At 35.7% G+C, this 16,755-nt stretch overlaps 2 gene segments (V, D, J or C); both read left to right on the top strand.

Annotated features, from left to right (window-relative positions):
* The first annotated feature begins 502 nt into the window (after positions 1-502).
* LOC141784046 (T cell receptor alpha variable 1-1-like) lies at positions 503-994 on the top strand. The segment is given in 2 exon segments: positions 503-551; positions 684-994. Coding segments are annotated over 2 exon segments (360 nt in total).
* Positions 995-2,860: 1,866 nt separating this feature from the next.
* Positions 2,861-11,659, top strand: LOC141783541 (M1-specific T cell receptor beta chain-like). The segment is given in 6 exon segments: positions 2,861-2,907; positions 6,616-6,656; positions 9,399-9,746; positions 9,828-9,851; positions 11,155-11,261; positions 11,375-11,659. Coding segments are annotated over 6 exon segments (579 nt in total).
* Positions 11,660-16,755: the final 5,096 nt, after the last annotated feature.

Raw genomic sequence — 16,755 nt, 5'->3', positions numbered from 1 at the left:
TGCAAAGCCCAAAGTCCAGGTCAAAGGCAGTTAATCTCCCCCACAGAAACACTGCTCCTGAACGGCCTGAAACGCCTCGCTTGAAGTCCCGCCTTTTCTTCATGAATGGAACATGAATGTAATGTATGTACCGGTATGTAGTATATATATCAATCTTTAGTTTTTACAGCTTTGATTTTAGTTTCTCACACTCTTTAAATATTTTCCAGAATCACTCTTACAACAGGTTACAGTCAGCCGTTTCTATTCTTAAAACCACTACACCAAGAAAATCCACCAGCAAATTTATGTATTCATTTGTGATCTAAATTTTAAAAAAGAATAAGCTTTACAAGATGAGCTGCGAGCAGAGGAAGAAGGTGGGGAAGAGGAGGTGTGATGTATGGCTCCACCTCTGATACCAGATTTCAGTCAGCCTTTATGCTGTCATTGCAAATTTAAGATGAAAACAATTGTGAATTTATTTGTCACTGTTGCACAGACCTTGATTTAAGTTTCCAGGATGCCTCCAGCTTTATACACGTTTGGATTTTTACTGCTTGTGCTCACACGTAAGTCTGATTGAATGTTGTATGACTTTTCTCTGAAAATCTGCACATCTGCTCCACTGTGTTTATTCAAGATGAATTCCTATAAATCACAACTTTACCTCCTCACTAATAACATAAATTGACTCTTCACAGGAAAAGTGGAAAGCGTAACCGTTGAACAGTCCTCTTCTCAAGTAGTGAAGGAAGGGACTGAGGAGCTCACGATCGACTGCAGCCATGATGACAGCGGCCTTCAGGTGATGCTGTGGTACCAGCACCGACAGAGCGGTCGGTCTATGATCTTCATCGGGTACACGGTCCTCGACGCTAAACCGAACTACGAGGAGCAGTTTAAAAACTCCAGGTTCCAGATTGGAGGAGGCACAATGAAAGGATCTCTGATCATTCGCAAAGTGAATTCATCAGACTCAGCTGTGTATTTCTGCGCTGCTAGTACACAGTGATGTGGTTTAATACAACTGCTTCACTAAAACCTCCTACCACTTACAACAGCTGCTGCTCAGAGGTTTAGTCATCTGAGAACTGAGTATGTCATGCTGTTTATTGGCAGGCAGGCCAAAGAGAGTTTCTCTCCCCCACAGAAACACTGCTCCTGAACTGCCTCAAACGCCTCGCTTGAAGTCCCACCTTTTCTTCCGTAACGTGGTGATGTCACCAAGTAACACATTTGCATAATACCTGCCTAGCAGCCAGTTTGGCACGCCCTGAAACAAAGCTAGTTAGAGCGGAGCTGGAGCGGAGTCCGAAGAGTTTGGTTCGGTTGACCAGAGGGAGGAAAAGCGTTTTTTGAACATTAGTTCTAATAGAAACTCAAAATACAAGTATGCACCTGAAAATGAGCATGATAGATCCTCTTTAAGTAGATATCAAAAGAACATAAAGGTTTTATTTTGAATAAGAGCACCCTAGTTGTAATACCAATCATTTGGTTTAATACTCATCTTAAATAATAAAAGATAAAAATAAATGTACAGTGTAAAACTTCAACAGACAGTAATAAATTAATCAATAAAATAAATTAATTCCAGCAGTGGAAAGTACGTATACTCAAGTACTACTTGAGTACAATTTAGAGGTATTGTACGTTACTTGAGTATTTCCTTTTCCTGCTTCTTTATACTTCTTCTCCACTACAATTCAGAGGCAAGTAATGCACTTTTTACTCCACATTTAATTAATAACTTTAGTTACTTTGACTATTTAGATTAATAATACAAAATACAATTAACAAATAATGTATCATGTATTATTATCGATTACGATAAAACTTTATTGAGTTGAGTGAAATTCACAAGCTTTACCAGCTGCAACAATAAAGGGATGAACACATTAATGCATCACTAATTATAATACAATAATATATATTATTCTGAAATGGGTCGTTGTGCTTAATGAGTAGTAGAAGTAGAAGTACTTCTACACTGGTATTACTACTTTTACTGAAGTATAAGATCTGAGTACTTCGTCCACCACTGATGTATTCATATGTCTAATTTTAATATGTTTATTTTATAGGAACAGATATTTAAACATAGACTATTCATTGAATGTCACATATCATAGCATTTAGCTCATTGTGCAGTATATTTACTCATGTACAGTTTTGAGGTACTTGCACTTTACTTGAGTATTTCCATTCTATGCTACTTCATACTTCACGATGGGGAATATTTACTCCACTGTATTTATTTGGCAGCTTTAGTTACTTTGCAGATTCTCATTATAAATACTAAATATAATCAACAAATACATTTACCAGCTGCAACATTAAAGTGATGCTTACATATTAATGCATCAATAATTATGATCCGATAATATACGATTCTGAAACGGGTCATTCTGCATGAAGAGTATGTTTACTTTTGGTACTTTATGTACTTTTTAATGCAGGACTTTTACTCGTAACTTTTAAAAACTTTGTAGCATAAATTGGAAGCTTTTATGCCACTTCTGTCTGACATTTTACTCCGTGCTCTTTTTAAAGAGCACCACCTACAGTATGAGTCCCATCTGTCAGTAAATGCGAGTCCTGGGTTCACTGTTAACTGGGAGGATAAAGAGATAAAGAGGTGTGACCAGCAGAGACGTCCCTCCCTCTGAACAGCTACAAACAAACACAAACAAAGAGCAGCTTCCCTTTTCCTTCCCTCTGTTCTGCTTCTTTTCTTAGCTGTCACAGAAATAGCAGCAGTGAGGTTGGAGGCCGTTGAGCCGTCAGTACAGCTGCTCTCTCACAGAGAGAGATGGAGGCTGAGATATGGAGGAGCCGGGTGGGGGGGAGGAGGAGAGGGGTGACAACCAAACACGCTTTAGGTTTTTGTGTGATGCTTTTTCATCGTGGGGACAGGGGGCCACGGTGATACATTCCAATAGAGCCGCCGTACAAAAACCTCCTCCCATTAACACCCATTGTGTAGACGGCTATAAACTACCTGGGAGGCCTGGGAGAGCAGAAACATCAATAATCTGAAGGTGTGTGAGCTGTCAGATGAAACTGGCTCTGGAAAGTCAACATAAATATGAAAATTTAGCTGAATTTGAGTTTTTATAAATACATTTAGTGGAGCACTGGGATGCTTCTTTTACTCATCTTGACATAAACAACCAATGTGGACATTATGAAGCTCATCCTGCATGTTTAAACCTTCTTCATCCTCTGGATTATCACACTTTATCACACATCTCAACATGCTGATGATGGAAAGTTTAGAGACTTTTTGGTAGAGGAGACATTCAGTGTGACTCTGGAACTGAAGCTTACTTTGGAAAGGGAACAAAGCTCACTGTTCTGGGTAAGTAAGATCTCTCCCTGCTTCACTTCACTGCAACAAACTCACAACAGTTGAAATGTTGGTATGAAAGCGAAGGAAAAAAACTGTAGTTGTGAGAAAGTTTAAATATTGAGCTGAAGTGAGAACACTGTGAGCTACAATGAACCTGCTTACTTTGGCCAAGGAACCAAACTGACAGTTTTAGGTAAATATTTAAGTTTATTACTGTGTTTTAATAAATGTCACATTGCTTTAGAGTCTTAGTATAAACAGACGTATCAGTAAAAACCTGAAAAAGAAAGACTCCAGAGTTTCATGCTCAGTATTTCTGCACTGTGACAACCAAAACGAGGCTTACTTTGGAAAAGGAACTAAACTGACTGTGTTGGGTGAGTCAAGGATGCTTCAAACTGAACTAATGTAATTTATAAAGCTTTGTTATTGGAGTGGTGCATTTAGAAACATTAAGTTCAGCTCAGAGCTTTTTGATATTAACCTGAAGCTCTGTGCCAATTACGAAGCCTACTTCGGCCAGGGAACTAAACTGACTGTTCTCGGTAAGTAAGACGTCAAATGTTCTTCTGATTAATTCTCCTGTAAGAGAAGTAAAACGTGAACAAACAGGTTGAATGTTGAAGGAAAAACTTTTGTTTTTACATCAAACTTGTAAAAACTAGACCGCAGAGCAGCAAATCTTGGTTCAGGATTTTAAAAAAAGTGACATTCAATACAATATAGTTCATTTAAAAGCATCTAAAGCTAAAGATTCAAAGTAAAAGCAGCATGTTAGGCTGTTTTTAGCACTGATCATGTTCACTGTGACACTGGTGGTGGTGAGGCTTTCTTCGGTGGAGGAACAAAGTTAACAGTTTTAGGTAAGAAAACAGAACAATTTTAAAAACCTTTGTTATTGTGTCTTTATAAAACTTACAGCACTCAAGTCTAGTTTAAGTTCTGCTCAGAGCTCTTTGTTCTTAAGCTTAAACGTCACTTCGAAGTCTATTTCAACCAAGAAACAAACCGGTAACATAAAGTCTAACAGGGTGGTTATTGAGAGGTTTGTAAAAGATTCTTGCACCTAAAAACAAGTTGTTAGTTTTAAAAGAAAGCTCCATTTATTATAAAACTAAAAAGAAAAGAGTTAAAGTAAAAGCAGCATGTTGGGCTGTTTGAGCACTGATCAGGTTCACTGTGACTCTACTGAAGAGGCTTACTTTGGTGGAGGAACAAAGTTAACAGTTTTAGGTAAGAAATCAAAACAAATGGGGGGAAAAACATTGTAATTTGAATGCTTTTTTTAAGAGATATACAGAACTTAAGTTTTGTTTAAGTTCAGCTCAGAGCTTTTTGTTCTTAAGCTTAAACACTGTGTCAGGCTGAAGCCTACTTCGGCCAGGGAACTAAACTGACTGTTCTCGGTAAGTTAACTTAAAGTCTTATCTAGATGTCTGTATTGTAAAGAAAACAAAAAAAAACAGGTTGTAGTTGTTGGTTTTAAATGACAGTTATATTTATTACAAAACTAAAAGCTAAAATTTCAAAGTAAAGGCAGCATGTTGGGCTGTTTGAGCACTGATCAAGTTCACTGTGACTCTGGTGGTTTTGAAGCTTTCTTCGGTGGAGGAACAAAGTTACCAGTTTTAGGTAAGAAATCAGAGCAATTTAAAAAAAAAAAAACGTTGTTATTGTGTCTTTATGAAACTTACAGCACTCAAGTCTAGTTTAAGTTCAGCTCAGAGCTTTTTGATATCAAGCTGAAGCTCTGTGCCATTGGCGAAGCCTACTTCGGGCAGGGAACTAAACTGACTGTTCTCGGTAAGTAATCATAAAGAAGGTGGTTATTGAGATGTCTGTATTGCATACAACTTGTTAAAAACCGGCTGCAGTTGTTGGGTTTTAAAAAGGAAGTTACATTTATTACAAAACTAAAAAGCAAAGTTTCAAAGTAAAGGCAGCATGTTGGGCTGTTTGAGCACTGATCAAGTTCACTGTGACTCTGGTAGTTATGAAGCTTTCTTCGGTGGAGGAACAAAGTTAACAGTTTTAGGTAAGAAATCAGAGCAATTTGAAAAAATGTTGTTATTGTGTCTATGAAACTTACTGCACTCAAGTCTAGTTTAAGTTCAGCTCAGAGCTTTTTGATATCAAGCTGAAGCTCTGTGCCAATGCCGAAGCTTACTTCGGCCAGGGAACTAAACTGACTGTTCTCGGTAAGTTAACATAAAGAGGGTGGTTATTGAGATGTCTGTATTGTAAACAAACAAAAACAGGTTGTAGTTCTTGGTTTTTAAAAGACAATTTATTACAAAACTAGAAGCTAAAGTTTCAAAGTAAAGGCAGCATGTTGGGCTGTTTGAGCACTGATCAAGTTCACTGTGACACTGGTTATGAGGCTTTCTTCGGTGGAGGAACAAAGTTAACAGTTTTAGGTAAGAAATCAGAACAATTTAAATTTGTTATTGTGTGTTTTGTTTATGAAACATAAAGCAAAGTCTAGTTTAAGTTCAGCTCAGAGCTTTTTGTTAATAAACTTAAATGTCAGCCAGAGAACTAAACTGAGTGTTCTCGGTAAGTTAACATAAAGTCTAACAGGGTGGTTATTGAGAGGTAAAAGATTCTTCACAAAAAAAAATAGGCTGTTGGTTTTAATGTAAAGTTGCATTTATTATAAAACTAAAAAGCAAAGATTCAAAGTAAAAGCTGCATCTGTTTTGCGCACTGATCAAGTTCACTGTGAACCAGGGTGCAGAGGCTTATTTCGGTGGAGGAACAAAGTTAACAGTTTTAGGTAAGAAATCTGAATTTCTTTTTAAAAAAAAAAAGCATTGTAATTTGAGTTGTCTAGTCTAGTTTAAGTTCTGCTGAGTGCTTTTTGTTGTTAAGCTTAAACACTGTCAGTACCAAGCCTACTTCGGGCAGGGAACTAAACTGACTGTTCTCGGTAAGTTAACATAAAGAAGGTGGTTATTGAGATGTCTGTATTGCATACAACTTGATAAAAACAGGCTGCAGTTGTTGGGTTTTAAAGGGAAGTTACATTTAATACAAAACTAAAAAGAAAAGATTCAAAGTAAAGCAGCATGTTGGGCTGTTTGAGCACTGATCAGGTTCACTGTGACTCTGGTGGTGGTGCAGAGGCTTTCTTTGGTGGAGGAACAAAGTTAACAGTTTTAGGTAAGAAATCAGATTTTTAATTTTGTGTGAGTGTTTCTTTAAGAAATGTACAGCACTCAAGTCTAGTTTAAGTTCAGCTCAGAGCTTTTTGATATCAAGCTGAAGCTCTGTGCCAATAGAGAAGCCTACTTCGGCCAGGGAACTAAACTGACTGTTCTCGGTAAGTAAGACATAAAGAAGGTGGTTATTGAGATGTCTGTATTGCATACAACTTGTTAAAAACAGGCTGCATTTGTTGGGTTTTTAAAGAGAAGTTACATTTATTACAAAACTAAAAAGCAAAGTTTCAAAGTAAAAGCAGCATGTTGGGCTGTTAAAGCACTGATCAAGTTCACTGTGACCCAGACTACAGAGGCTTACTTTGGTGGAGGAACAAAGTTAACAGTTTTAGGTAAGATATCGGGAAAAAAACATTAAAATTGGAGTGTTTCTTTAAGAAATGTACAGCACTCAAGTCTTGTTTAGGTTCTGCTCAGAGCTTTTTGTTCTCAAGCTTAAACACTGTGTCAGTACGAAGTCTACTTCGGCCAGGGAACTAAACTGACTGTTCTCGGTAAGTTATCATAAAGGGTGGTATTGAGATGTCTGTAAATGATTCTTGTATAAAGAAATAGGCTGTTGGTTTTAAAGGAAAGTTGCGTTTATTGTAAAACTAAAAAGCAAAGTTTCGAGGTAAAGCAGCATGTGTTTTGAGCACTGATCAGGTTCACTGTGACTCTGGTGGTACTGCAGAGGCTTTCTTTGGTGGAGGAACCAAGTTAACAGTTTTAGGTAAGAAAACAGAATATTTTTGTGTGTTTCTTTAAGAAAGTTACAGCACTCAAGTCTAGTTTAAGCTCCGCTGAGAGGTTTTTGATATCAAGCTGAAGCTCTGTGCCAATAACGAAGCCTACTTCGGTCAGGGAACTAAACTGACCGTTCTCGGTAAGTTAACATAAAGTCTTGTGGTTATTGAAATGTTTGCAACTTGTTAAAGACAGGCTGTCGTTGTAGTTGTTGTTAAAGGATAGAAAAGCTTCAAAGTAAAAGCAGCATGTTGGGCTGTTTGAGCACTGATCAGGTTCACTGTGACACTGGTAGTGGTGCAGAAGCTTTCTTTGGTGGAGGAACAAAGTTAACAGTTTTAGGTAAGAAAACATTTAAAAGTTCATTAAATATTGCTCAGGTATGATTTTGTTAAGATGTTCATGACACTATAAAGATACTCTAAGGCTCAAATGACTCCTAACCACCAATGTTTCACCCATTAATAGATTAAATAATCATAAAATAACCACAGAAAGCAAGACTAGATGTTTAAATGGTGACAATAAGTCTAGTAGGATTTGACTCTATTGCAAACTAAAGTAGATTGAAATTATTCCAACGATGTCACTCTTTGACATGTAAAGACTTTAAAGTGTCCCAGATAAAGAGAGGCAGTAGGAAGAGTTTTTGTAACAGTCGAAGGTCTCTGTGCTCCTACAACGAGGCTTACTTTGGAGCTGGAACTAAACTCACTGTTTTAGGTAAGAAAACCTGCAACAAAAACATCTCTCAGAGCATCATTCACAGCTTATTTGCAGCATGTGAGTAAGAAAAATGTGCAGTTTTAATATATATATATATATTTTAGACCTTGTATTTATTGCTAGTAAACAAAGTGTTCTCTTTTTTAAAAGAGCAAAAAGAAGTTCTGGTGGAAGTTTGAGCTGTGTTATCTCTCCAGTAAAAGTGGTTCAGCATTAAAACATTTGGCTGTACGCCCAGATTATTCCTCTCACAGCGACTTCTTATCATCTCTGTGAAACACTGTGAGTCAGAGAGAAGCTTTCTTTGGAGCTGGAACTAAACTCACCGTTTTAGGTAAGAATCACTAAACTTAACATAATGTTCCATTAAAGGATATAACAGCAAACTATAACTACCAGGTTAGAGTTGAGGGTTGTTTTTTAATGTCTTGAATAGACCTTAAATCAGAAGTTTAATGCTGTTTGCAATTTGGTATGTATTGTTTCTACATGCATGTGTGCTTTACGGTTTTACTTCCTGAAAACGAGCACAAAGACAGTTTAGAGCTCTCAGAGCTGAAAGCTCAAGCAGTTTTTCTGCAGCCTTGTATCAGTGTGAACAGCTACAATCCTGCTTATTTTGGCAGTGGCACCAAACTGACAGTGTTGGGTAAGAAAATGATGAAAAATCACATGCAGAAATGTTTGTATTGTGATCTTCTCTTAACTTAAACCTGAGGATTATTGTGTTGAGCGAATTTTAGGGTTGTTTGAATGTCTTGTTTAGTGATTTGCTGGAGCAGCATCGTGTTGCTGTGCGTCAAAACTCCAAAAGAAAATGTTAAGTTTGAGATAAATCTCTCTGTTCTATGGCACAAAGTTTAGTCTAAGTGCCAGACTACAAATGCATTATTTTTAAGCTTTCAGAGGATGTCATTATAAACATTTTCTCAGTTGCTAAACAGATGGTAAAATATAGTTTTTGCTTCCTTGCATTGAAACGTGCATGAAATAATGGATTTAATGAGTCTATGAGTGGGATCCATGATTGTACTTTATATGTATGTTAGTGAAAAACTCACAAATGCTGTAAAAAAACAACAACAAGTTAGAAGTTAAATCAGCCACTGTAGACGGTTTTTCACATGTGAGACAGCGATGTGTTCAAACACTTATCCTGCTGATTTTGGAGAGGGAACCAAACTAACAGTTCTCAGTAAGATCAGCTCATAAAACCAAACATTTATCTGAAGATAAGACTTGTTAAATCTTCTTCCTGTAATGTTTTATTTGTGTTCAGTCTTTTTGTACCCTGATGTTCATGTGTAAATTCTGGTATTAAGAGGTCTCATGTAGATTAGAGTCAGCTAGAGAAAGTTTTAATTTAGTGATTTCTGTCCTTCGTCCTGCAGAAAAAGATCTTAATATCACTGAACCGACAGTGAAAGTGCTTCAACCTTCACCAAAGGAGTGTCGAAACCAGAAAGACAATGCCAAGAAGAAGACCCTTGTGTGTGTGGCCAGTGGATTCTACCCGGACCATGTCGGTGTATTCTGGGAGATCGACGAGGAGAACGTCACCACAGGTGTGGCGACTGACGAAGCTGCCCTGCGGGAAGGCAACAATTACACGATCACCAGCAGGCTGAGGGTCTCTGCCAAAGACTGGTTCACACCCACCAAAACATTCACCTGCAAGGTCAGCTTCTACAATGGGACGCATACTGAACTTTATTCAGAATCAATCGAAGGGGAAGAAGGTAGGTTTGCAACTCAGAAATGACCTAAATACATCAACAATCGTCTGTCCTCGTCTAATCTATTTCTTATTCTTCTAACAGCTAAAGGAGATCTCATGACAAGAGGTAAATATATTGTTTTTCTGTACGCCTCAATGCATCAGCTCTACTGTGGTTATCAAACATTTAGTGTCCTACATATTTGGAAAGAAACACCAGCCCAGTCGCACAGCAGTTGGTGAGATAGTCACGAAATGTAATGTATTGAGTCATCTACATAGACACAAATTTTTAAAATAATTTTCGTGATGGTCAGCACAAAATCAGTTTGTATGTAACCCACGTAATAATTGTTAAATATAAAGAGCGGCGAACACCGCATAGAGACGAGGTCGGAGTGGATGGGTGGGTCAAAAAACACAGGATGTTCGCCCAGGAGACTAGTGTTTGAGTCCCGTGTGAAACCAGAAGTCAACGTTGATTTATTTGTCACACAACCTTCGTACTTAAATTGCGGCACTTCTGGCGTTATTTAAACCCAAACCACCATCTTTTCTTAAACTTAACTAAGTAATTTTGTTGCCTAAACCTAATCAAGTTGATCTATTCCTCAACCTAACTACGCAGTTTTGTTTTGAAAAGACTGGAGCGGAAATTGACACGTGTGTCACGTATTGCTGGACGTTTGTAAGAAAACACATGAAAAATACATTGTTTAAAGTTGTGCTGAGCGGAAAAAAAAAGATCTATGTACTAGGGCTGTCAAAAGATTAAAATATTGAATCGCATGATTGTCCATAGTTAATCATGATTAATCGCAAATTAATTGCACATTTTTTATCCGTTCAAAATTAAACTTAAAGGGAGATTTGTCAAGTATTTAATACTCTTATCAACATGGGAGTGGGCAAATATGCTTGCTTTATAGAAATGTATGTATATATTTATTATTGGAAATCAATTAACACAAAATAATGACAGATATTGTCCAGAAACAAAGGTCAGAGGTCAAGGGACCCCTTTGAAAATGGCTATGCCAGTTTTTCCTCACCAAAACTTTGCGTAAGTTTGGAGCGTTATTTAAACTCCTTCTCGACAAAGCTAGTATGACATGGTTGATAGCAATTGATTTCTTAGGTTTTTCTAGTTTCATATGATACCAGTATCTGCACTCTAGCTTTAAAACAAAGCTACAACCTAAAAGTTGCATTAATGCATTAAAGACATTAGTGGCGTTAAAACGAATTTGGGTAAACGTGTTATTATCACGTTAACTTCGACAGCCCTAATGTACACGAATCAAATAGATTAAATATCCTGATTATTTTACAAACTGTGAACTAAACTGTGTTGTATGTATAGACCAAAGTGCCGTGGATGTTTCCTCTTTGAATCATGTCACTGATGTCAATGTTTGAACTCCCTGCAGAGAAATATCTGAAGATCACACAGAGCGCCAAACTCTCCTACACTGTTTTCATCATCAAGAGCAGCATCTACGGAGCCTTCGTAGCGTTTCTGGTGTGGAAGCTTCAGGTTTGTCCCACACAGTGTGACCTGTTGTTGATTCACTGCACTTAGAAACAAACATGTGAATGAACGAGTAATAAGAAGAGCTCCTGACATTGTGTCCTTTCTGTCTGTTGCAGAGTTCAGCTGGAAAGCAGAACAACTGAGAGCTGATCACGTGAATCCTACGAGGTCAAAAGTGTCGGCTTCTGTAAATAAACGCTTAAAACATTGAAGTTATTAATCCACAACTTTGTATGTTGAAGGGTATTTTGCATTCTGCTAAAATAGATAAGCAGTTCTATGCATATTCTTGTTAAAACTGGCATGCAAATACACATTTTTATATATACTTATGATAATATCTTTGTGGTTGTGAATCACTTGTTTGCTTAATTTTCTTCTAATAAAAGTACTTCAGAGGATCAATCACGTGCTTTCATTTCTCTATAAAACAAGTTATTTATGATTCTCATGATGTCTCCAGACAGGAAAACTTTATTTATATCTAGTTCATGGGTTAATCTCATATCAGATAGTGTTCATACCATAACGGTTTATTTAAACGAGAAAGAATTAGACATCGCTCTCACATCTGAACATCAGTTTTTCCACAGACAGGGTTGAGGTATTTTTAGCTGCTCGTCTATCTGATTTCTGAGAAAAGAAACTGTTTCTCACCTTCACACACGATGTTGAAACATCTCAGCTCAGATAAACGTCACAAGCTGTTTTCTAATGAGCAAACTGAGAGGTGACGGTAACACTTTATAATTACCATCATTTATAAATAATTAGTTAATATTTATTTTACTGTCAACAAACAATGAAATGATTTTCTCATTAGTTTGTTTAATATGAAATAAATAATTTATAGCTGATAACAATTAGATTCTGACTACATTAATAAACTATTAACAGTTTATTGTTGCTCACATTACAAAATTTTATACACTATATTAAGTATTCATTAGTGATTTAAGAAATTGTTTGTAAAACATCTCTAAACATTACATAGAGAGATGGACCAGAAAACAATTATTAACCATTGACAGTATTAACTATCTGTCTAAATAATGTTTAAAGATGCTTTACAAAGTATTTATTAACCATTTAACAAGGTGTTATAATCATCACTTGCAACTTTATAATATCCATCCAAATAATGTTTATAGACAGTTTACAAATAAATTATTAACCATCAACAAAGTGTAACAAATCTCTATCGATGTCATGTTTATAGATGTTTTACAAACAATTTCTTAAAGGTTTACAATGCATTTTGTAATCATTAACACATATGTATAATATAGCATATAACATGTTGTAATGTGTGCAACAATAAACTGCTAAAATAACAAATTTAATTCAAAGTTAACTTAGTTAATAGTTATTTTACTGTTAAACAATGGAATGATGATTAATAATGTTTACTAATATGTTTTGTTATTTTATCAGTAGTTTGTGTAATCTGAAATAAACATGAAATAAATACTTTATAAATTCTATTGTGTATCATAGCTGATAACCGTAATCATTAACAAACACTTATACTATGGTAGGCTATATAAAATATTGAAATGTGTGCAACAGTAAACTGTTAAAATAACAAATTTAATTCAAAGTTAATTAAACTTAGTTATTTTACTGTTAACAATGGAATGATAATTAATAATGTTTAATCATATTTTTATTATTTTGTTAGTAGTTCATGTGATATGAAATGACTGTTAAAATAACAAATTATAGCATTACTAATAATTAGTAAACATTAATTATAATTTCACAGTGTTAACAGTAAAATAACTATTAACTAAATTTGAATTAACTATTAATTTACAATTTATAAATGATGGATATTATAAAGTGTTATAAATGTGACTTAAGTTTCTCCAGTGACTTTTGATTTGATTAAATTCCATCAACTAATCTGTGTTTTAACATTTTTTTTAAGAAATAATTTTGACTTTATTAAAGTGGGTTTATTTAAGTTTGCACAAGTGAGAGAAGTTTATGACGGTTTAGATTCTCTTCATGAATAAAGAAGTTAATTCCTTCAGTTCTAACAGTGTCGGTAGGAAAGTAAATGTCAGAGTGTGAGTCCACCACACAACAACAGGAAGTCACCGTTCTCATCTGTGTAGAAAAGAAGGTCAAAGCTGTTGTTGTAGAGAGCGACAGCAGAGGAGAGGATGTGGTCACAGAGCAGCCTGCAGATCCTTCTCTGTGCTGAGAAATGACGAAGGTGCAACCCTCCTCTTCACCACAACCTCCGGCTCACAGAGCGCAGCTGCATCTCTGCACCACCACCAACCCCCCCACACTGCACGTCTCTGAGCAAACAGCTGGAGAACTTCACTTTCTGTGTCAACTGAAGTTACACAATGACCCATAAATGTGTGTTATATCTCGAACAACAGCTGCTTACTGTCTGAGGCAGAAATATGCATTAGTTGTTTTTAGATAGAGCATGAGAGGTAAATTTAGCTGCAGTCAGAGAGATAAAAACATTATCAGGTAGACTTAAGACAATTATCAGTTTAAAGAGTCTGTACGAGTGTTATATTTAACTGTAGTCTCCTCTCATTTTCATGTGAACTATTATTTTAGATATTATACTAATTATATAACTATAAAGCAATAAATCTCTGTCTGTCTGTGTGTTATTCACCCGGGTGTACTGCTCAGGAAACAAGGGAGTGCTTTTGTTTTAATTTGGTGGAATTTGGAAGTAAAACTATTAATACTGAACAGTAAAAGTCCTGTATTCAAATGTTTACTTCAAGTGAAGAGTGAAAGAGAGGTATTATCAACACTTTACTTAACGTCAATGTTCAAGGTGGAGCTTTCAATTCTAACATAATGCATCTCATATTATATTTTTGAGTCAAATCTGAATCTGCAACATAACCAGTAACATTCCTCTGTCAGGTAAAATGTACTACTACAATGTGTACCTCTGAAGTAGAAGTACACAGTATGTAGTATACAGTTGTTGCATATTTTTAAGTGCTTTGGGGGACTTTTGTAAGTTATTATTGGGGTACAATGAGTTAGAATAATAACATCATTCAATCATTTTATCTAATCATCATAATAAATCTCTAGCTGTAAAGGGCCCTTTTAGCTGGGGGCCCAGGCTGTTACTTTGTCTAACGGTAAAGTATTTTACTGAAGTAAAAGTAGCAACACAACAGTGTAGAAGTTACAAGTAAAAGTCCTGCATTCAAATGTTTACTTCAAGTGAAAAGTGAAAGTGAGGAATTATCAGCACAATGTACTTAAATGTACTTAACATCTATTCAAGGTGGAGCTTTTAATTCTAACATGGATAGTTTAATTAATAATAACTTATTTTAATTGTTATATTTTTGAGTCAAATCTGAATCTGCAACTTAACGAGTAATGTAGTACTACTACAATATTTTCCTCTGAAGTAGAAGTACACTGTAAATAATATCAGTTGAGTTGCATATTTTTACGTGCTTTGAGGTCCTTTTGTAAGTTATTTCAGGGTACAGTGAGTTAGAATAGTGACAAAATTCAATATTTTTCATATGTAAACATCATAATAAATCTATAGCTGTTAGGGGGGCTTTTAGTTTGGGGGCCAGGCTGTTGTTACCTTGTCTAACGGTAAAATCTGTCCCTGCAAACAGTCCCTCATCAACAGTGGTGAAAGAAGTACTCAGATATTATAGTAAAAGTTACAATACAACAGTGTAGAAGTACTCTGCTACAAGTGAAAGTCCTACATTTAAAAAGTATTATCAAAATGTACTTAAAGTCCCAAAATTAAAAGTACACATTATGCAGAATGGCCAATTTCTGTATAATGTGATTATAAATATTGATGCATTAATGTGTTCATCACTTTAATGTTGCAGCTGGTAAAGGTGGAGCTCATTTTAATTACTTTATATACTACTAGAATTTGAATTTTTCCATCTTATCTTATTTATAATCTATGTTAATATGTCATAATTTATTTTTTGTTAATATTTTGTATTATTAATCTGAATCTGCAAAGTAACTAAAGTTATCAAATAAATGTAGAGCAGTAAAAAGTTCAATATTTGAGTCAGAATTGTGGAGTAGAAGTATAAAGTAGCAGAAGATGTAAAGTAAAACTGTAATTAAGTACTTGAGTAAATATATTCTTTATCAGTTACAGTAAGACCACCAGTGGGTTTCAAACAGAACTACAAACACGTTCTATTTTCTCCATTTGTTTCCTTAAAAAAACATGTTTGTGTTCGTTGGAGTCACATAAACAGGAAACAACGTGTGTGAGAGAGACCGCAACAACAGAAAAAGAAACCTGGTGTCTGACATCTGTGAGTGTGAGCGAGATAATAATTATATCTCCTCCTTCAAACCCTCAACTTTAGATTCATCTATAAACTGCTGTTTTCATCTGTTTGTTAGGAAACACTATTTATTACTCTGTAATGTTGTGAATAAAGCTTATTTAATATGTTTGCCGTGCATGATGAATTAAACAAAAGAAACCTGTATTCTATGATATTCACGACAACGTGCAGTACAAAAAATACACATTATTTTCTGCAAACCATATTTTGGGAAGTAAAACCAGTGCAAGCTGAGACACAGTAAATGCTCCCTTATAAATCAGAGATTTTCATATTGGAGTTTTGTATTGGAGCAGGACTAGAACTGTATAACCAACTGCAACGAGCTGAGACATCAGACCGGTCTTAATGCAAAGAAACAGCCAAACTACATCACCTTGATGTCTCCAGTAGGCCGACAGATCAACAGTGTTATAACAAATGTCTATTTTCACTGATATTCAGTAACTATACAAAAGTGGGGCACGCTAACATGCATGAACATGCACGTGCGGCTGGCCCGGCTTTGTAAACAAAGTGAGGAGAAACTCAGATTACAACACACTCGGCGGGAGAAAGACTTCATTCTCTGCTCAGGTAGACATTAACCCTCTATATCTTTACATAGACAGTGACACATAGTGCTCTGAATATCGAATTTAGCACCCTTAAAGCCACATCATCACATTTACATTTACAAAATATATACAATATGAAAAAGACGGTCAAGTCATGTCATGTGTAAGTATTGCAATGTAGACTGTATTATTTGAATTGTTGTTTTCATTACTGTAAATAGTCTCTTTAGTGTGTTTCTTGTGCTGCTGAAACATGTGAAAGTAAAAAAGTCTTACCTTCTCTTCTCTTCTCTCAAACCCTGTATTGAACAATAATCCTCTCGGAGGTTATTTTAACAGATAAATAATGACCTGAAACCTTTGAAAGAAATGCACTTGTTCATATAATCATGAGTGTGATAAACCACATGTGTTTAGACCTGTGACATCAGCAGCCTAATGAGAAATCACCTGGCTCACCTGGTGTCAATTAGCAACTAATGGACCTCCTGGTGAAGCTGTTAAACTCAAACTGATTGAGAATTTGCCAAAGACAAACAACCACAGAGTAAACACAGTACAATATCACAACAGGAAACAGTAATTTAAATG

The sequence above is a fragment of the Sebastes fasciatus genome, chromosome 15 (genome assembly GCF_043250625.1).
Source record: "Sebastes fasciatus isolate fSebFas1 chromosome 15, fSebFas1.pri, whole genome shotgun sequence".
In the NCBI taxonomy this organism is placed as follows: Eukaryota; Metazoa; Chordata; class Actinopteri; order Perciformes; family Sebastidae; genus Sebastes; species Sebastes fasciatus.
Note: the sequence above shows the minus strand (reverse complement) of the source record. Positions and strands in the feature narration are given on the sequence as shown.